Source organism: Anomaloglossus baeobatrachus, chromosome 6 (assembly GCF_048569485.1).
Source record: "Anomaloglossus baeobatrachus isolate aAnoBae1 chromosome 6, aAnoBae1.hap1, whole genome shotgun sequence".
NCBI classification, from domain to species: Eukaryota; Metazoa; Chordata; class Amphibia; order Anura; family Aromobatidae; genus Anomaloglossus; species Anomaloglossus baeobatrachus.
Genome location: NC_134358.1, coordinates 347355709 through 347379262, shown reverse-complemented (window position 1 = coordinate 347379262; position 23554 = coordinate 347355709). Strand labels below are relative to the sequence as shown.

At 41.1% G+C, this 23554-nt stretch overlaps 1 protein-coding gene across 3 annotated transcripts in view; it reads right to left on the bottom strand.

The window, feature by feature from the left end:
- Positions 1–391: 391 nt before the first annotated feature.
- TEX10 (testis expressed 10) overlaps positions 392–23554 on the bottom strand; it is a 1039320-nt gene continuing 1016157 nt past the window's right edge. For 2 of the 3 annotated variants that reach the window (XM_075314985.1, XM_075314986.1), the window contains exon 14: positions 393–1324. In XM_075314985.1, coding sequence (XP_075171100.1) covers positions 1235–1324 — 90 coding nt within the window. In that variant the 3' untranslated portion in view covers positions 393–1234. Of the gene's footprint in view, positions 1325–23554 lie in introns of all 3 variants that reach the window. The other variant, XM_075314987.1, reaches the window with a different exon arrangement.

Genomic DNA, 23554 nt, shown 5'->3' with positions numbered 1-23554 from the left:
GGAGTATATTCTATTGTTTTTTTCCATTGTTTTTTCCATACAGAGGGATTACTGATTAATTTAAAACTGTAATGATGTTTGCATGCACTAATATTCTCTGTCTGTGATCAGTTTTGTATTGTGGTTTCCACCTACATCTCCAAAATGTGATTCAGGTGAAACCCCCAATAGATCAATTTACTATATTGAGGGAGCAGCGTTAGTTTGGACTCCGTTTGGCCTCTGTTCAGCAGTGTTTGCCTTTTGCAAGGTGCATAAAAGTCTTGATGACTGCACTTTTTTGCACATCTAAAAAAATGTGAAAAAAGATAGCTACCACCAGATACAGGCCAGATGGGAGTTCAAAGTGACTCCCCCTCCGTCATTACTGTGAATTTTTCTTTGGGAGCTTTTATTTCAATCACTATTTTCAGACCTTTACCCGTAATCCCCAGTGTACGTGCTCAGCATAGAGTGCAAGATAAATGTGAGTGGCATCGTTCTGTGATCTTTGGGAGGCAAAATGGATAAATCAACAGCAGTTGAAGAATTGGCTTTCTTTATTTTTTACGCCATTCACCTTGCGGTATTAGTGATAAGGTGGCTTTATTTCTCAGGTCAGTGCGATTACAGAGAGACCAGATTTATATCTTTTTATTTTAGGTTTGGCTATTATTATGCTAAACACATTTTTAAAAGCCAAGTTTGCAGCGACGATCGCATGGGCACAGCAACTGAACCCAGAAATCGCCATGACGTACCCAGCATGTCATGAGTCTAGAACTTCTATTTGACTATAATGTACTGGGTATGTCAAAGGTCATACAGGGGTTAAGGAAATTTCAAATTTATTATTTTTATTAATCTAATGGAGCAAAAAAATGTTACACAAGCAACCTATAAGTAGACTTTTATTGAAAAATACATTTAATATGCCAATCTAGATCTTGGTTCATTACTAAAGATTAGCACAAAATACTATAGAGATTTATGTGCTAGTCAATACCATGGTAATGATTTGAAAAGTGGATTTTACAGTAAATGATAGTTTCAAAATGTACCAATAAAATGTGTATATGTGATAGAAAGCATAAAAAATGAATACTTTAATAACATGTAAAAGTTATCAAATAACAATAGACAATTTTGTTATCCAGGATGTATCAAACATTCAGTTCTTCACAGTTTAAGACATTTTTCATCACAATGTGAAGGCAGAACCAAAATTCTGAAAACAAAATAAAGCATCTCCATTCTACTCTTGGATCTGTTTTGTAAGAAAGATTTTGAAGCAGTACTGTAAATCTGTAAGCCACTGTTCTTGAAGTTCAGAACTCTTCAAATTCTAAATGGAAGGTAAAAAACAGTCAGTTAATGTGTATACTATCCATACATACACATTAAAATTGGAGAAAGTGTTATAATGCCAGTGTGAAACTTCAGTGCTGGAGAGTAGAGAGGGGTTAATGCGGCGCTGATGCCAAATGAATAAACTGTTGATTTTATATAGTTCTTTATTTCATAGGTCTACACGTTCCAGGAATTAAAGTCCCCTTATTCAGGACCAGGAAGAAATGAACAATACCTAATAATAATAATCCCAGTGTGTAAATAAAGTTGATAAAAAGCTACAGTAAATGGAAAATGCCAATACCTGTGTAAATAGCTTTCAGAACTCCATCCAAAGCATAGTGAAGTGGACAGTATCCATTATATGATGTGCAGCTACATATAATAATGTAATTTATCAACAAAATATAGAACTGCATCATGCGCTATTTTGACAGGGAAAGGAAGGTTTGTACTAGAAAAGGGCATATTTATTAGAGTGGAATTTATGTCTACACAAATATTCCAAAAATCTGTAATTTTCTGAATATTCATTTTTTTGTAATTTGATCAATGCAAATCCAGCAAAATGGCAGTAAGGTGTGTCTGACATTTTGCAGAACTGTAGAGGGCCAGCAGGTGGTTAACAACTTTACCCTCCTAGACTGTTTTCACCTCCTGACTATGCCAAATTTTACAATTCTGACTAGTGTCACTTTATGTGGTAATAACTCTGGAATGATTCAACATATCCCAGAGATTTTGAGATTGTTTTATAATAACACACTGTAATTCATGTTAGTGTTAAATTCTGGTCAATATGATTTGCATTTATGAATATATTGAAAATTTCTCAATTTTCAAACCTTTAATTTTTATGCCCTTAATCCAGACACTTATATCAAACAAAATCTTTAATAAATAACATTTAGCATATGTCTACTTTACATCAGCATCATTTTTTAATTTTTTTTTTAGGAAGTTAGAAGGGTTAAAAGTTTATCAATAATTTTTCATTTTTCTAACACCAATTTTTTAGGAACCACATTTGAAGTTACTTTAGCCCCTTCACGATGCACATATGTCCTTGGTCATGTATGGCCCTTTAATACGGGCTCTCGTGGACAGTCCACATTATTACCTGCACATGTTTGCTGATCTGATCAGCAGACATGTGCAGCTAACAAGAGCGGGTGGATCAGACTGGCCTTTAGCCTGATCATAAGCCTGGATGCTGTGTGCTGTAAAATGTTGTTAGTAAGGGTTAGGGGGCTGCAAAGGAAGCAATATGGGGATTATAGCATGACAGTTAATCTTAACGAGTCTCCAGTGGCTGTCACACTGCTTCCGGGTCTGCTTATTAACTCTCATGCAAATTTACTGCTTCCACCGCCAGCCATCTGTGACAGTGTCTGTGATTGGTTGCAGTCAGACTGCTGGAGTTTGTGATTGGTTGTGGAGTGTAAAAATAAATAATTGGAAAAAATGGCATAAGGTCCTCTGTATTTTGATACCCCATACAGATAAAGTAGACAGCTACAGGCTGCAGCACCTGTGTGCATTATCTTGGCTGTCTATTTAAATATGAGAGACCCCATGCGGCTTTTTAAAAATTATTTATACAAATAATTTTAAAAACCAGCACACAGTCCACCTCAATTTTGATTCCCAGCAAAGATAAAGCACACAGCTGTGGGCTGGTATTCTCAGGCTGGGGAGACCCATGGTTATTGCACCTCCCTCAGCCTAAAAATAGCAGCCTGCAGCCACCCCGGAATTAGCAAATCTACTAGATGCTCCAATTCCGTCACTTTACCCAGCTCATTACTACTGCCCTGGTGCAGTGCCACTTGGGGTAATGTAAGGGGTTAATGGTAGCTGTGATTTGTCCAAAAAAATCACAGCTGTCATCAAGCCCAAGATCTTGCATTACCAATTGTGTAAGTAAAAAGAAATAAACACAAAACAGAGAAAAATACTTTATAAAAAAAACCCCACAATCTTTCTCTAATTTATTAACCCACAAAACACGCCTGCAGGTCATACGTAATCCACACGAGGTCCCACAATGACCCTGGCTCTGCTACATCTGAGTTTGCAGTGCGCGGTCATATTAGAGACCATTACCGATCACTGCAGTTCCGTCAGAGAGACACTGACGTAACTGCAGCGGTGATGTCACTGAGTTCACCTGAAGTTACAGCTGGAGGTTCCCACAGTACCCCAGCTGTGACCTCAGACAAACTGACCTGAGCTGAACTCAGGTAAAGTCATAGCACTCAATGCCGGGTTACCGGAATAATATATGCAAATTGAGTATTTGGTTGTAGATATTTCTGCACCAAATCTGCATATACTGGCAGAAAAACATACCAGGAGATGCATACCTGGTGCAGAAATGTCTGCAACCAAATATTTAATATGCAAACATTGCCTAATCCACCACTGAGTTCAATGAGTTCACAGCTGGGGTCCCCACGGGACCCCAGCTGTGACCTCAAGTTAACTAACCTGAGGTGAACTAATTGAACTCTGTGACCTCACCTAGCATATTATTAGCATATTGTTAATCCCTGTCTAAATGTCTTTGTATCTAGTAGCGTACATAAAGATATCTTTAGAAAAAGTATTTCTAAAGATTTTTTAGGATATGCTAATGAGCACAGGGACTAGTAGAAAGGGCGTTATTTCCTGCGCTCATTCCGCCCTCTTAGCATGTTAGCACGCCCAAAGGGGGGTGCTAACATGGTATTCAATGCAGCATCACCAGCAGTAATGCGCGTACCTGTGTCCACTGTCACCGCTGATTCGAAGTCTCGGCACTTCTGGTCAAGCACACTAGACCTCTCTGAAGCCGGGATGCACACACCCATCTTCATGACCGGAAGTACCGGGCATTCAGATCAGCGGTGACAACGGACACAGGTACGCGCATCATTTTTTATGTGGCTTTTTCCAATTCACATATACGCCCGTGGAAAAAGCCACAGCGAAACGCACATCGGGTTTTCCTCTGGTGAGGGTTCTTAGCATGTGACTGGGTTGTACAAATACTTTGGCTGCATATGGCTGTTTTTTTTCTTTGAAAACTTTGTCTAACTATTAGGATGTACTTTTTATCACACTATTTATGATCACTGTATCGTTATTTTGATGACACTTTGTGACATTTATTATTGTGCTTAGACCTTATTATTAGTATTATTTTTTGTATGTCCAGATTTGATTCATTGCCATTGCAGCTATAATATTACCAGCTATTTACTCAGGCATGCTTTGCTTCTTTTGTCATTTTCCAGTGCTGTTTTTATGTTCTTTTTTGTATTTTCTAATGAATATAAAACATGATTCATATTTACAGTGTAGTCTTATTCTATAGGTTTATATATTTATGAGTGCAGGATTTGGTGGATTTCTTTTTTGGGAGGGGGGGGAGCCATAGCGCCTTTTCAGAGCCTTTCAGTAACTAGTAACGCGAAAATCCCCTATATTTCCACTGATAGATGACGGACTTAAGTAAAGACTTTTTTTTGTGTGGATTGAGTTGAAGCATTAATTCTGAATATTTCACATAAAATTTTGGACCACAATTATGATGAGCACAGTTTCAATTTAAATCTCCCAAGTTATGATTCGCTGACAACCGCAAGGGATACATTCACTGTAATGAGCTAGTAAAGTTAACCTGGACTCTAGCTGGCCACTGATCAGAGGTTCACAAAACTGGTTGACTGTGGTTTTGTGCACCCCTGAAAGGACGAGAAACTGCCGGATAATAGGCCAGAGTCCAAAATTACTCCCTCTGCCTTATTATAGGGAATGTTCTGTCAGGGGTTTGGTTTGAATCATATTTCAGAGATTTACACGTAAAACCCGATGTAAGTGCTCAACGTATAGCTGAGGATAAATGTGAGCCATGCCTAAAGATACTGTCACACTAAGCAACATAGCTAGCAACATCGCTGCTGAGGCACAACTTGCTAGCAATGTTGCTGTGTGTGACATCCAGCAACAACCTGACCCCTGCTGTGAGGTCGCTGGTTGTTGCTGAATGTCCTGGACCATTTTTTAGTTGTTGCTCTCCCGCTGTGAAGCACACATCGCTGTGTGTGACAGCGACAGAGCAACAACTAAATGTGCAGTGAGCAGGGAGCCGGCTTCTGCGGACGCTGGTAACCAATGTAAATATCGGGTAACCAACAAGCCCTTTCCTTGGTTACCCGATATTTACCTTCGTTACCAGCGTCCGCCGCTCTCAGGCTGCCAGTGCCGGCTCCCTGCACACATAGGCAGACTACACATCGGGTAATTAACCCGATGTGTACTCTGGCTAGGAGTGCAGGGAGCCAGCGCTAAGCGGTGTGCGCTGGTAACCCAGGTAAATATCGGGTTGGTTACCCGATATTTACCTTAGTTACCAAGCGCAGCATTGCTTCCACGCGTCGCTGCTGGCTGGGGGCTGGTCACTGGTTGCTGGTGAGATCTGCCTGTGTGACAGCTCACCAGCAACCCGTGTAGCGATGCTCCAGCGATCCCTGCCAGGTCAGGTTGCTGGTGTGATCGCTGGAGCGTCGCTTAGTGTGACGGTACCTTTACTGTGGTCTTTGGAAGGAAGAATGATTAAGTCAACAGCAAGTCAAGAATTGCTTTTATATATTTTTATACCATTCACCATGAATGTACACGTGAATAGATGGCTGTATTCTTTTAGTCGGCACAATTTCAGTGATACCAGATTTATTTAGTTTATGTTTGGCTACTATCATACATTTAAAAAAGCGCCTTTTTTAACAAAAAAAAGTTATTGCATCACCATATTTTTGGGTCATTTTCTATTCCGATTTTTTTTTTCTTTTTTTCTTTTTTTAAGGTAAATGAACATTAAACAGCAATGTTTTTTTTTATACTTACACCGTTCCCGATTTGGTAAATGTAATGAGACTGGATTATTCTTCAGGTCAGTATTATTACAGCTATACCACATTTATAAAATGTTATATTTTCCCACAGTTACACAATAAAAACAATTTTATAGAAAAAAAAATGTTTTTGCATCGCTCTATTTTGAGAGCTGTAGCTTTTTTATTTTTCCCCTGATGGAGCTGTATGGCAGCTTGCTTTTTGCAGGACAAGATGCAATTTCATCGATGCCATTTTTATTTACTACTTTTTGATCGCATCATTCCACTTTTTTTGCCATTTTTTTCACTTAGTCTTACTAACATTCACTTAGTCGGTCTAACATTTCTAGCATTACACCTGTCAGTATGATAATGACATAATGCCTTTTAGGCCATGCTACTGGCATGGTCTAACAGGCCATCACAACCTGCAAACACAAAGTCATTATTAGATATTGAACTGCCATGGCAGTCATAGAGTGGAAAGGGAGTGCACTTCCTCTCCAAGCTGCGATTGCTATTGATTTAAATAGCTAGGGATGGTGTGTATAACATGCCTGGCTCTGACAGTGGGACAGCTATCACTAAGGCTGAAGTCACACTTGTGTGTAACTTGCGCGAGGATCACATCACTCGAACTGGCCAGCGACTCTCCTGAAAAAAGCATGTCGGCTGCATAAAAATACATGAAGCTGACATGCTCCTGTCAGGAGAGCTGCTGACCGGTCCAAGCAGTGCGATGTGATCCTCCAAGTGTGACTCCAGCCTTAAAATTAGCTCCCCGCATGATCACCTTCAAGAAAATTGCATATACATATGTCAAAAGTCGGGAAGGGTTACCCCCCACTCAAATTCTGAACTTACCTGTGTGTTGTAATGTTATGCCACATTTTGTGGCATCACAACAAATGAGAAAACCAACAGAACAAGATCAAGCAGAAATAATAAGGTGTCTTGTGCTCAAAAATATTTAAAAAAAATATACTTTATTTATCCACTTTTAAACCATTTTTTTAGGAAAAGCAAATATGACGATCTGTGCAATATAGCAGCGACAACGTGTTTCAGCGCTATCTGTGCGCCTTCATCATGGTCTAATGTGCACGGTCTACTAGTTCCACTAAATACTACTAAAGCAGCTCCAAACAACAGGTGCTTGCATAATTAAGGCAATAGGGTGTGTTCCACCCACTTAGACTGCAGAGAAAGAATTCCTAGTATATTATATACATTATATATATATATATATATATATATATATATATATATTGTGAGATGGCACTCGGTAATATCAGAGATGGCTGGTATGTGTTGCAGAGAACCTCTGCCATGAACCTGGAGTGTTCGCTGGGACTTGTAGTTCCACATGTCTGTTGGTAACAGGTTTCAGAGCTAGATTCATGGTATGGCGAGAAGTGATGGGTGGGACTAACCATCCACATATCCCCCCAGACACATCCCTGGGTGGGAGGTATCATGTGTCTGGTTGTGATCACATGAGCAGTCTACCAGGGTCCTGGAAGGAAATTGACCTGATAAAGCACATGGGGAGACCACGTGAGGAGTGTACTGAGACTCCTGAATAGGTATCCCCAGGAGAAGGGGGTTGTGATCTGACTGGGTGTCAGCAAGTGGAGACCGCCATATATGTCTTCGCCCGGATACAGCTGAGAGGTCAGTGAGTACAGGCTGTGATGCCAGCACGGGGACACTGTGTATGAAGCCTTGCAAATATGTTTTAATGAAATCTAACAGCGGTTTATGACGCTTAAATAAACCGCATGGACATTTGAAGTGATAAAGTGCTCCTGTGTGACTCAATCCCGCTACCTGACGCATGGTGCCCCATATGCTCGGGGCCCACGTCGTCACAATACATAATCTAATATATAAAGCTGAATGTGTGTGTATGTATGTGTGTGTGTATGTCCGGGATTGGCATCCGCACCGTCGCAGCTACAGGCACAAAATTTTGCACACTCACACTTCTGGACCCTGAGAGCGTCATAGGCTATGTTTTGAGGGGAAATTTTAACCCCGCTCTTTACAGTTATTCGCCAAAAAACCTGCCTCCATTAAAGCGAATGGAGCTCGGAGCCACAGTGCAGCCAGAACTTCAGAAGAATGTGCAGCCATGCCCTTATATGGAATGTTGGCGTGTCACAATGCAGCCAGGGAAAGAAACAGACACAGACAGGGAAAGAGTAAGAAACAGACATAGACAAGGTAAGAGATAGATACAAAGAGATAGACACAGACAAAGATAGTGACAGACAGGGAAAGTGACAGAGATAGATAGACAGGGAAAGAGATAGATAGATAGACAGGGAAAGAGATAGACAGACTGGGAAAGATTGAGACAGATGGAGAAAGAGAGGGAAAGAGACAGACAGACAAAGAGATAGAGAGAGAAAGACAGAGATATATACAGAGGGGGAGACAGAGAGAGACAGTTACTATCCCGGGCAGCGCTGGGTGCTATGTTGTGAGGCGAAATTTTAACCCCGCGCGTTTCAATTTACCTATCAATTTTGCCCCTATCTACATAATGGGGAAAAAGTGAAACGAAAAGTGTTGGGGGCAAATTGACAGCTGCCAGATGTGAACAAAGGGGATTTAAAGAATGAGAGCAATGGCGCCAAAGAGTATATACCATACAGTTGCTAAGGTGGGGCCCCGACATGGGATACTCACCACACTCAAGGATATGAACACACACACAAAATGCGCCACACACTACCACGTACTTGAACACATATACCACCCTCAGCACACATCTCACCACACATACACCAACCTCGCCACATAATCGCCCTAAAACACACACAAGTCTGGTATTATCCTTCAAAAATAAAAATCTGATTAATAAGCAGCCAAACTACAAGAACAACAAATGTACCACATAGGAAATACGGCAGCTGTCAGTCACATGACCTGTCTATTATGTGTATATGTGAGCTAATATATACTGTCAGGGGGGAGGGCTTTCTGTTGCCTGGAGATTTATCAGGCTGCCAATAGCAACCAATCACAGCTTAGCTTCTATATTGCTACAGTTAATTAATCTGAGCTCTGATTGGTTAATATAGGCAACAATTTAATAATTACATTTCTATCTATTTGTTCTGTGGTTTTTGTGTGCAGAATACATTTTTGTTAATACATTCTATTTTGTTAACAGCAGTTATTAACCCGGGCGAAGCCGGGTAGTACAGCTAGTATATATATATATATATATTGCAGAGGCTAATAAACAGAGGTTTCAATTATCATAAAAATCTAGCTAGAAAAAATAAATTTTATACTTACATAAAAAAAGCAAAAAGGGAAAGGAAAGAAAATTTTAGAGCACATGTATATTTTAAATCACACTAGCTGATAGTTACACACTAGTCTAATGAAAAAATACCACTCATAACTATTTAGCTATTTTTCAATATTAATAAAAAAGGCATTTTATACATAAATGTACACCAATCTGGTTCCTGCTCTAAATTTCTAATTACTTTTAAAAAAATATATTATAATAATATTGAAAAATAATTTAATTAGGTATTTTATACATAGTTAGGCACAAATCTGATTTCTACCCAAAGTTACTAATAACATACAATGAGGTCCTTTCTTTGGTTTAATCCATAAAGCATTCGGCTCTCCAACAGAAAAATTAAATAACTTTCTGTGGTTTCCTCCTTGATGCGGTCTGTACACTTTCTATTCCCTTAAGTTTAAGACCTGTAAGGTCACCTTTATGTCCTTTGGAAAAGTGTCTTGAGACCGCCGAAATAGAGACTTAATTTCGACGGTGCATGATCAAAGTATTGTTGTGTGCCTGCGCAGGACCTCAATGCCGGCTACTGCGAATGACGTAGGACACGTCATACACCCAGGCTTCAGAACAAGGTGGACAGAGATGGCCGAAAGAGGAGGCACCGGTACCGGAGAACAGAGAAACCTGTCCGATCAATCTGCACCACACCGCCCCCTTAGGTAAGTACTATAAAGTGATTTTTACGTTCTACACAGCGGCCTGGGCTCTTATACACAGTATGTTAGAATGCTGTATATAAGAGCCCACTGGTGGTGGCCACAGCTTATAGGCCCCAAATCTGGTGACAGGTTCCCTTTAAAGAATCACTCTGGTCATTTTTTCCCCCTAAACCTGTGTAAATGTTAGTGCAGTGTAAGGTCTGTGATAATTCACTCACCGATCGCTGTTTTCTCATGTCCCCGACTCCATAATGACTTCACATCCACAGCTCGTCTCTGCAGACTTCCCTCTTCTCCGATCTTTTGCAGCGCATGGTGCCCTGAAAAGTAACAATGTTATTATAATGTTCCCAAATGACAATAACCACAAATGTTGTGCCATAAATAAGCCTGATGTTGTGGACGGACTGAGAAAAAAAAAAAAAAACAAAAAACTGATCCTCACTGTTCCCCCTGCAAAAGAATATTACTCCACACAATCCCTCTTAACGTACACGGCCTCCACACTATCCTCTCCTATAATATATTCCCACCACACTGTCCCCACTTATGTACTGTGACAACCACACAGCCCACTAATAAACTAAAACGCCACACTGCCCTCCCTATACCCACACCTTCCTCAATTATGAAATATCATCTGCACATTGTCCTCACATCATGCTGCCCCTCCTCACAATGTCCCATGCTGCCCCTCTCCATTTGGAGCTCTCACACTGCCCTTCTCCATACTGAGCCTTTTGTGCTGCCCCTTTTTAATGTACTCCAAATGCTGCCTGCCCCTTTTCCATAATGGGTCCACCATGCTGCCCACTCATCATAAAGACACCACCATGCTGCCCCACTCATCATACAGACACCACCATGCTGCCACACTCATCATACAGAGCACCATGCTGCCCCACTCATCATACAGAAACCACCATGCTGTCCCACTCATCAGAGACCACCATGCTGCCCCACTCATCATACGGAGACCACCATGCTACCTTACTCATCATACAGAGACCTCCATGCTGCCCCACTCATCATACAGACACCACCATGCTGCCCCACTCATCATACAGAGACCACCATGCTACCTTACTCATCATACAGACACCACCATGCTGCCCCACTCATCATACAGAGACCACCATGCTACCTTACTCATCATACAGAGACCACCATGCTGCCCCACTCATCATACAGAGACCACCATGCTGCCCCACTCATCATACAGAGACCACCATACTGCCCCACTCATCATACAGAGACCACCATGCTACCTTACTCATCATACAGAGACTTCCATGCTGCCCCACTCATCATACAGAGACCACCATGCTGCCCCACTCATCATACAGAGACCACCATACTGCCCCACTCATCATACAGAGACCACCATGCTACCTTACTCATCATACAGAGACTTCCATGCTGCCCCACTCATCATACAGAGGCCACCATGCTGCTCCACTCATCATACAAAGACCACCATGCTGCCCGACTCATATAGAGGCTACCATGCTGCCCCACTCATCATACAGAGACTGACCTCCGTGCTACCTCACACCTAATGCTGAGCCCCCCCACACTGTTTCACGTTTCATACCGAGTTTCCTACATTATTCCACTCAATACTGAGCCCACCCATGCTGCCCCCTTTCCACACTGAGTCCTCACACTGCCCCTATTCATATTGAACCCCTATGCTATCCCTTTTCCATAATGAGCCCCCAATGCTTCCCCCTCTCCATACTTAGTGAGTTGATACATGGCACTTCTGGGCTGGTGCACAAGTTTGGTCCAAAAACGTCTCAAGTAGATGTAGAAACTTGGCCCTCAAGATCAATGTGAATAGTGTTTTTTTTTTGTGAAGAACTTGTAGTACCAGCACAAGCCCATCACTGCCACATAGACAGCAGTGGACACCACGTCATACCCAGCTACACCTCTCCCCACACTACTGTACCTTCTGAGGACCCTCTGCACAAACACTGATGAAGGCCTTTTCACCGAAACAACTATGCTTGGGTTGGTCCTACAAGTTCTTCACAATAAAAACCCCTGTTCACATTGATCTTGGGTGCAAAGTTTCCAAATCTACCCATCTTCATACTGAGACCACCAACATACTGAGTCCTTACACTTTTCCATATCGATTTTGTCCCTTGCACTATCCTTCACTCTGTAAGCCGCCCTAAACCCACCTCCTACAGCAATAGGCCCCCTAAACCCCCCTTCCTATGGCAACAGGCTCCGTTAACCCCCCCTTCTACGGCAACTGGCTCCGTTAACCCCCTCCTACGGCAACAGGCTTCGTTAACCCCCCTCCTAAGGCAATAGGCTCCGTTAACCCCCCTCCTACGGCAACAGGCTCCGTTAACCCCACTCCTACGTCAACAGGCTCAGTTAACCCCTCCTCCTACAACAAAAGGCTCTGTTAACCACCCTCCTATGGCAACAGACTCCGTTAACTGCCCTCCTACAGCAATAGGCCCCCTAAATCTAAGACTATACTAATAACCCCAGCCCCCTAACCACTGTCTAGAGTCAAAGGCCCCTAATCCTCAGACTACAATAGGCCTCCTAATCCTAAATCTATAGCCTCTGCCTGCCCCTCACTCGCAATGCCCAGACTATAGCCTCTACCTGCCCCTGCCCCAAAATCCTCACATTGTAGCCTCGCCTGCCCCTCCCGCACAATGCACAGTTTATAGCCGCCTGCCCCTCCCCCACAATGCACACTTTATAGCCTCGCCTGCCCCTCCTTCACAATGCACACTTTATAGCCTCGCCTGACCCTCCCCCAAAATCACTTCACAGCATTAGGAACTCTGCCAGTGGTTACCTGCTCCTGTGCTTGCTGCCCTCCTCCTGCGGTGTCCGTCATCGTCCTCCTCCTCCTGCTGCTGCTGGCTCCAGTGAGTTTTCTGTCCTCCGCGATATCTGCAGCATGGGACGCCACAGCATGGAGCTGATTGGCGCGCCTCTAACCTCGGAAGTGCAGGCGCCGGCACTTCCGGGGTCAATCAGCTCTCTGTGCCCAGGACTTATTTGTATTCGCGTATTAAAGACGCAGATAAAGATAATGAAGGTGCGCCTCTTCCGACCCATCCCCGTCCGAAAACACAGCGGAATTAATAGACTGTCTAACAGAGGGGGAAGATGTAAAGAAAATAAAAATATATTTTTTTACAGCCATAAAGTACCGCCCCCCCCGAAACGCGACGCCCCAGGCACTGGACCACGGGTGCCTAGTAGTAACGGCCCTGATGGTGAGGGCCTATGAGACCCCCATTACTAGTTTGTAAGTCAAAGTAAATTAACACAAACACTGAAAAAATCCTTTATTTGAAATAACAAAAAAAAACCTCTTTCACCACTTTATTAACCCCAAAACAGCACTGCAGGTCCAACATAATCCACACAAAGTCCCACAACGATTCCAGCTTTGCAACATCTGAACTGACAGTGTGCAATCATGGAACATGACTGCCCACTGTGAGATTGAGGCAGAAAATTAATGAACGCAGCGATAAGCGGTGACATTACTCAGGTTAGCTGCGGTCACAGCTGGAGGTTCGCACGATCCTCCACTGCAGTTAACCTAACCTCAGAGGACCTCAATCTCAGTGAACTCATCTGCATCTCCTGGGAGAAAACCTTGTTTTCTTTGCCAAGAGATGCAGATTTGGTGCTGAAAATTTTATACCATATTACTGCACAAATTCTGCATCTCCTGGTAAAAAAATTGCATCACTACCGCATGCTGTTTTGATGTTTTTTTTGCCAGTAGATGTAGATTGGCTGCATGAATATGGTGTAAAAAATATCACCAAATGTGCATCTCTTGGCCCAAAAATGCATAAAAACGCGGTTTTTTTCTGTCAGTAAGTGCAAATTTGGTGCTGAAATCTGGTGCAGACATTTCAGCACCAAATTTGCACCTAAATGAAGAAAACTGCACCAAAATAGTGTCAAAACCTAAACTAATTCAAACCTCCTGGCAACAAAACGAATTAAAACCGCATGCAGTAAGATGCGGTTTGCCAGGAGGTGTATATTGGGTGCGGAAATAGGGTGTAAAAATTTCAGCACCAAATCTACATTTCTTGGCAAAACAATGCGGTTTTCTGCTAGGAGATACAGGCCTCACCTGAGGTGAGATCACTGACTTTACTGAGATCACCTAAGATCAGGTTACCTGTGGTCTCAGGTGGAGGACTATGGGAACCTCCAGCTGTGACCCGAGTTATGTCCCCGCTGATCACGCAGCTCAGTCTCTGCCTGAGGTTACAGCTTTCCATGATCGCGCTCTGTGACTCAGATATGAAGCAGAGCTGGAATCGTTGTGGGACTTTGTTTGGATTATAATGGATCTGCAAGGGTGTTTGGAAGTTAGTAAAGTCGTGAAATATGGTGTTTTTTGTCTTTTATTTCAAATAAGGGATTTTTTTGGTGTTTGTGTTTTATTACTTTCACTTACAGATTAGTGATGGGGGTCTCATAGCCCTCCCCATACCAATATAGGGGCTTAGTGGCAGCAACCGTGGGTTCTTATTAACCACTTATTACCTTGATTGCAAGCGCACCAGGGCAATCGGGAAGAGCCAGGTTAAGTTTCAGAACATCTAATGGATGGGACAATTCCGGGCAGCTGCAGGCTGCTATTTTAAGACTGGGAGGCAGCCCAAAAAGCACGGGTCTCCCCAGCCTGAGAATACTAGCAACCAGTTGTCACCTTTCATCTTGGCTGGATATCAAAATATTTTAAAAAAAATATTAAAATAATTAAAAAAAAAAACAAAGTTGCATGCTTTTTTTTAGGTTCCTCCTATTTTGATACACAGCCAAGATAAGTGCACGGCTGGGGACTGCAGCCTGTAGCCATATGCTTTATATCTGCTGGGTATCATAATATGGGACGAACATACGCCAAATATTTTATTTATTTTTACTGTACGATATAGACCCGCAGACAGCACCTGTGATTGGTTGCGCTATAAGAATTATCAAAAAACCTGCACTAAATAAGAGTGAATTCCTCGTGCACAAGGAAAAAAGAAGTTCAATAATTCTGGCACAGAGTAAGAAAAGTTCATGAAACTAACACACTATTTCCTGTAATATTATTATTTACAGCTCTGTTATCTTTTAATTTTTTTACATATAAATTCACAAGTTTTATGCCAACTGGACTACCCTAATTTTGCTGGATTGCTTCTCCTTTTCTACATTTGTCTAAGACTTACTCCCGGTCTGGATCCATGCATCAACAACGGTAAGGCTAGGTTCGCACACTGCGTCTTTTTGACACTGCGTTTTTGTGCGTTTTTGGCCGCTAAAAACGCACAAAAGCGCACCTGCGTCGAAAAAACGCATCAAAAAACGCATGCGTTTTTGGCTGCGTTTTTGATCTCTGCGTTTTGCTGCGTTTCTCCAATGCATTGCATGGGGGGAAAACGCAGAAAAACGCAGGAAAGAACTGACATGTCCATTTTTTTTTTAACTCAAAAACGCAGGTAAAAAAAACAGATGTGTGCGGACAGCAAAAATGAAAACTCATAGACTTTGCTGGGGAAGCAAAGTCCTGCAGTTTTGAGGCCAAAAACGCACCCGAAAAACGCGCAAAAACGCCGCGAAAAACGCACTGTGCGCACATAGCCTAACAGGAAAAATTAACTCATTTAGAGCTGTCATGGGTGAGCTGGTCTGCACCTTTCCTGATATATATAATATATATATTATATATATATATATATTTTATATATATATATATTTTTTTTTTTTATTATATTATATGTATATATATATATATATATATACATATATATATATATATATATATATATATATATATATATACATATACAGTGCCTACAAGTAGTATTCAACCCCCTGCAGATTTAGCAGGTTTACACATTCGGAATTAACTTTGTGGCATTGTGACATTTGGACTGTAGATCAGCCTGGAAGTGTGAAATGCACTGCAGCAAAAAAGAATGTTATTTCTTTCTTTTTTTTTTTTTTTTTAAATTGTGAAAAGTTTATTCAGAGGGTCATTTATTATTCAACCCCTCAAACCACCAGAATTCTGTTTGGTTCCCCTACAGTATTAAGAAGTATTTCAGGCACAAAGAACAATGAGCTTCACATGTTTGGATTAATTAACTCTTTTTCCAGCCTTTTCTGAGTAATTAAGACCCTCCCCAAACTTGTGAACAGCACTCATACTTGGTCAACATGGGAAAGACAAAGGAGCATTCCAAGGCCATCAGAGACTAGATCGTGGAGGGTCACAAGGCTGGCAAGGGGTACAAAACCCTTTCCAAGGAGTTGGGCCTACCTGTCTCCACTGTTGGGAGCATCATCCGGAAGTGGAAGGCTTATGGAACTACTGTTAGCCTTCCACGGCCTGGACAGCCTTTGAAACTTTCCACCCGTGCCGAGGCCAGGCTTGTCCGAAGAGTCAAGGCTAACCCAAAGACAACAAGGAAGGAGCTCCGGGAAGATCTCATGGCAGTGGGGACATTGGTTTCAGTCAATACCATAAGTAACGTACTCCACCACAATGGTCTCCGTTCCAGACAAGCCCGTAAGGTACCTTTACTTTCAAAGCGTCATGTCAAGGCTCGTCTACAGTTTGCTCATGATCACTTGGAGGACTCTCAGACAGACTGGTTCAAGGTTTTCTGGTCTGATGAGACCAAGATCGAGATCTTAGGTGCCAACCACACACGTGACGTTTGGAGACTGGATGGCCCTGCATACGACCCCCAGAATACCATCCCTACAGTCAAGCATGGTGGTGGCAGCATCATGCTGTTTGGCCGTTTCTCAGCCAAGGGGCCTGGCCATCTGGTCCGCATCCATGGGAAGATGGATAGCACGGCCTACCTGGAGATTTTGGCCAAGAACCTCCGCTCCTCCATCAAGGATCTTAAGATGGGTCATCATTTCATCTTCCAACAAGACAACGACCCAAAGCACACAGCCAAGAAAACCAAGGCCTGGTTCAAGAGGGAAAAAAATCAAGGTGTTGCAGTGGCCTAGTCAGTCTCCTGACCTTAACCCAATTGAAAACTTGTGGAAGGAGCTTAAGATTAAAGTCCACATGAGACACCCAAAGAACCTTGATAACTTGGAGAAGATCTGCATGGAGGAGTGGGCCAAGATAACTCCAGAGACCTGTGCCAGCCTGATCAGGTCTTATAAAAGACGATTATTAGCTGTCATTGCAAACAAGGGTTATTCCACAAAATATTAAACCTAGGGGTTGAATAATAATTGACCCACACTTTTATGTTGAAAATTTATTAAAATTTAACTGAGCAACATAACTTGTTGGTTTGTAAGATTTATGCATCTGTTAATAAATCCTGCTCTTGTTTGAAGTTTGCAGGCTCTAACTTATTTGCATCTTATCAAACCTGCTAAATCTGCAAGGGGTTGAAGACTACTTGTAGGCACTGTATATATATATATATATATATATACACATACACACACACACACACAGTGCCATGCAAAAGTATTTGGCCCCCTTGAATTTTTCAACCTTTTCCCACATTTCAGGCTTCAAACAAAGATAATAATTTTAATGTTACAGTGATGAATCAACAACAATTGGGACACAATTCTGAAGTTGAACTAAATTTATTGCTTATTTTAAACTTTTTAAAATATAAATAACTGAAAAGTGGAGCGTGCAATATTATTCGTCCTCTTTACTTTCAGTGCAACAAACTCACTCCAGAAGTTCATTGAGTAACTTTGAATGATCCAATTTTGTCCTAAATGACTGATGATGATACATATAAAACACCTGTGTGTAATCAAGTTTACGTATAAATGCACCTGCCCCTGTGATAGTCTCAGTGTTCTATTTAAAGCGCAGTTAGAATTATGAAGACCAAGGAACACAACAGGTAGGTCCGTGATATTGTTGTGAAGAAGTTTAAAGCCGGATTTGGTTACAAAAACATTTTCAAAACTTTAAACATCTCAAGTCTCAAGGAGCACTCTGCAAGCGATCATATTGAAATGGAAGGAGTGTCATACCACTGAAAATCTACCAAGATCCGGCGTCCATCCAAACTTTCATCTCAAACAAGAAGACTGATCAGAGATGCAGCCAAGAGGCCCATGATCACTCTGGATGAACTGCAGCTGAGGTGGGAGAGTCTGTCCATTAGGACAACAATCCTAGTACACTGCACAAATCTGGCCTTTATGGAAGAGTGGTAAAGAGAAAGCCATTTCCCAAAGATATCCATAAAAAGTGTCATTTAAAGATTGCCAAAAGCCATGTGGGAGACACACCAAACGTGGAAGAAGGTGCTCTGGTCAGATGAAACCAAAATCAAACTATCTGGGCACAATGCCAAACGATATGTTTGGCGTAAAAGCAACACAGCTCATCACCCTGAACGCACCATTTCCACTGTCAAACATGGTGGTGGCAGCATCATGGTTTGGTTTGGGCCTGCTTTTCTTCAGCAGGGACAGGGAAGATGGTTAAAATTGATGGGAAGATGGATGGAGCCAAATATAGGACCATTATAAAGAAAACCTATTGGAGAAAAGACCTGAGACTGGAACAGAGATTTGTCTTCCAACAAGACAATGATCCCAAATATAAAGTAAAATCTACAATGGAACGGTTCACAAATAAGCGTATCCAGGTGTTAGAATGGCCAAGTCAAAGTCCAGAACTAAATCCAAACGAGAATCTGTGGAAAGAGCTGAAAACTGCTGTTCACAAACGCTCTCCATCCAACGTCACTGAGCTCGAGCTGTTTGCAAAGGAAGAATGGGCAAGAAATTCAGTCTCTCCATTAGAGACATAACCCAAGCGACTTGCAGCTGTAATCGCAGCAAAAGATGGCGCTACAAAGTATTAACTTAAAGGGGACGATTAATATTGCACACCAAACTTTTCAGTTATTTTTTAAAAAAATTTAAAATAGGCAATAATTTTCGTTCAATTTTACAACTGCGTCCCCCTTGTTGTTGACTCTTCACCATAACATTAACATTTTTATCTTTATGTTTGAAGCCAGAAATGTGGGAAAAGGTTGAAAAAGTCAAGGGGGCCAAATACTTTCGCAAGGCACTGTATACACATATTATATATATATATATATATATATATATATACACACACACACTGATTTTCTGTATTTTCTAGACATTACCGTAAGAACGACCCAGGTACTTGAGAGAATGTTTTTTTTCTTCTATCCGTTTTACTTTACTTATTTTTAAATTTTCATTTTCCTTCTTACTTCTCCCTTTTCTTAGTTTCTCTTTTCTACCTTCAGGGTATATACTCAATACTTTTTATCCCCTTTATCTTATTTTTAACACTTTATATTTTGATCCATTCCTCCATTTTTCTTCTATTCCATTGTTATGTGTTCATGTACTTTTCTTCTGGTTTATATATCTTATCTTGGCCATGTATTTTAGGTGGTATGTCAATATTCACATATGAGGTCACATTGACTACCTATTTGGATGCTAATGACCTTCTATATCACTGTCTTTCTCCCTCCTTTTGATGTGGGGGCTGTTCTATCCCTGCCAGCGCATCTTATTATGATGCATGCACTGCCCGGCATAGTGCTTTATAGTATTTAGCACTCTTTACCACAACACACATGTGACGCCTGCTGCTTGACGATCTTGTTACTCTTTCTCTGCCACAATCCTACACACGCAGGTGCACTTTTTTCTCTTTTAGCCCAGACTATGGATGCGGGAACTTTGCACATGTGCCACCACTTTTTGTCACACACCTTACTGCATTTGCTGAGGATCCACCGGATATTTAAAGCGGCACACTAAGCACACCAAGCACTTCGCTACTTGGACAACATGCGGATTCACACATGTACAGGTATGTAATTATTGGGTCATAAGTGTTCAATTCTATTTTACATTTTGGGATATTTTTTCATATGCCATCTTATTTATTAATTTATTCTAATCACCTATTCATCTGTCTATTTTTTCCCACACACTTTCCTGACTTATTCCTCCACTGCATTCAGCAAATATCCTTTTATTATTTACTGCTTTTTCAACTTTACACTTCTTTTGATACTGTGCTTGTCCTCTTACCTAGTACCCTTTTTGATATTATACTTACCTAATACTTACATTGGCTTTCCCAGTTCCTGCAACTTCAGTTTTATTCTTACTTATTTTAATTTTTCATGTGTGATTTTTCTAATTTATATTATACTTACCTAATACTTACCTTGGATACACCGATTCTCGCACCTTTAGTGTTATTTTATTTTTCTTAATTTTATTCTTTCATTTTTTTTATTATTCCTACTTTTTTTTTTAAGTTAAAACCAAAAAAGGACCAAGATAGGATCGCATAGCTAAGAGAGCAACAACTCATAAAACATTTTAAACCAGAAGGATTGGAGTCTTTATATTTGCTAACAAGTCAGAAATATGCCCACACAAGCAGTTGAATTAAATTTTATTTAGATAGAAAAAAGCTGTAGGGCAAAAAAGTGAATACATAGATGTAATACAGTGAACAACCAAAGGGGGAGCTGTGCTGAAGGGAAGGAAGAACCCCACGTGTCCCAGAGAGTGGAGAGGCTAATTTTCCTACTCCAATGGATCCTGAAGAGGTTGTAATTAACTATCTAAAGGTGATGAGTAGCTGCATTAATTAAGAGTAAAAACTCACATGTAATATAAATCACTATGTGAAATATAGTGGTAGCGGTTTTACTCACCAACCTAGATCACCAGACCTGGGGTATAACACGTGGGGACCGACGTTTTTTTAGTACCGTATATACTTGAGTATAAGCCGAGTTTTTCAGCCAATTTTTTTGTGCTGAAAACGCTCCCCTCGGCTTATAATCGAGCGAGGTTCGAAAAAAACCCAATTCCCATCTGTCCTCTGTTCCAGCGATGTCCTCTTACCTGCTTCTTGCTGACCGCAGGCACATAAACCCCCTCCGGAATCACTGCCGCTGCACAAGGCTGCAGCGTCATACCACGATGGAGCCCATACATTCTATCATCTCCCCTTCCATCTGCCATCATCATTTTACTGTAGTTGACTGCTTTGTGGCTGCAAAGCATTAAACTGCAGTAAAGCAATGATGGCCGAAGCGATAAACCCGTGCACCCACAGCTATCACGGAGGAAGGGGGGTCTGTGTGCCTGCGGTCAGCAATCAACAGCTAATAGGACACCGCAGGAATGGAGGGCAGGTGAGAATAATTTTTTTTTTGTGCATCTGAACTGCATAATAGGGGACAAGAAGGGAATTGGAATGAGGACATTAATAAAGCACGGGGCACATTACTACAGGGACATGGATGTAGCACATTACTACAAGGGAGCAAGCAAGGATGGGGCACATTGCTACAAGGGGCAAGCAAGAATAGGCACATTACATTTTATTGGTATCTATTTTTATTTTTTACATTTACCAGTAGCTGCAAGATTTCCCACCCTAGGTTTATACTCGAGTCAATAAGTTTTACCAGGTTTTAATGGTAAAATTAGCTTATACTCAGGTCAGCTTATACTCGAGTATATACGGTATCTATTTTTTCTAAAATTCATTTTTACATCCATTTTTACTATATACCATATACTTCATTCAAGAAGGGTCTACCGATCATATTTTTTCATTTTTTACCATTTTGTATATTTTTTTCTCTATTCTCTCATTGTATAATACCTTCTTTGTTCCCTTTCTTACTTAGTTTATGTCTATAGAATTAAATAAAAAAAAAAATAAAGTGCCTTGAATGTCTATTGCCCAGATCTATGACAATTTTCTCATTCTTTCACGTTTTATGTTCATGATGGTTGTTGATTATGCCTACATATTATTTCATGGCTTTTTTCTATGGCTTATGTTATTCATGTACTGAATATTTCGTTCTAATTGACACATGAGATGTGTAGTTATTTATGTTACTAGAGTATCATGTGTTTATTACTTGCACTAAGTTCTTATATTTGCTCTCTGCATATATATTTGTACAGATTTTCCTTAATAAAAGTATAATATGCCGAAATGTTGGAAGATTACCGTATATCTGTTGATACATGTTGGTGATTTAATTATAGCAGGATTGCATTCAATGTCATGAATCTCTCTCACTCTGTGCCAGAGGTTTTCCACAATTTGTGATTGGCTGCAGGCAGACACTGTCACACAGACTGGGAGTGCATATTATAGTATCATAGTATCATAGTTTTTAAGGTAGAAGGGAGACTCTAAGTCCATCTAGTTCAACCCGTAGCCTAACATGTTGATCCAGAGGAAGGCAAAAAAACCCCAATGTGGCAAACAAGTTCCAATGGGGAAAAAAATTTCCTTCCTGACTCCACATCCGGCAATCAGACTAGTTCCCTGGATCAATACCCTGTCATAAAATCTAATATACATAACTGGTAACATTAAATTTTTCAAGAAAGGCATCCAGGCTCTGCTTAAATGTTAGTAGTGAATCACTCATTACAACATCATGCGGCAGAGAGTATCATAGTCTCACTGCTCGTACAGTAAAGAATCCTCGTCTGTGATTATGATTAAACCTTCTTTCCTCAAGACGTAGCGGATGCCCCCGTGTTCCAGTCGCAGGCCTAGGTGTAAAAAGATCTTTGGAAAGGTCTCTGTACTGTCCCCTCATATATTTATACATTGTGATTAGATCCCCCCTAAGCCTTCGTTTTTCCAAACTAAATAACCCCAAGTTTAATAACCTGTCTTGGTATTGAAGCCCACCCATTCCTCTAATAATCTTGGTGGCTCTTCTCTGCACCCTCTCCAGTTCAGCTATGTCCTTCTTATATATCGGTGACCAGAATTGTACACAGTATTCTAAGTGCGGTCGCACTAGTGACTTGTACAGAGGTAGAACTATATTTTTTTCATGAACACTTATACCTCTTTTAATACATCCCATTATTTTATTAGCCCTGGCAGCAGTTGCCTGACACTGTCCACTAAAGTTAAGCTTACCATCCACCCATACACCCAAGTCTTTTTCTGTGTCTGTTTTACCCAGTGTTCTACAATTAAGTACATAATCATAAATGTTATTTCCTCTACCCAAGTGCATGACCTTACATTTATCTACATTAAACTTCAATTGCCACTTCTCAGCCCAATCCTCCAATTTACATAAATCTCCCTGTAATATAAAATTATCCTCCTCTGTATTGATTACCCTGCAGAGTTTAGTATTATCTGCAAATATTGAAATTCTACTCCGCATGCCCCCAACAAGGTCATTTATAAATATGTTGAAAACAAGCGGGCCCAATACTGACCCCTGTGGTACCCCACTATGAACTGAGACCCAGTCCGAGTA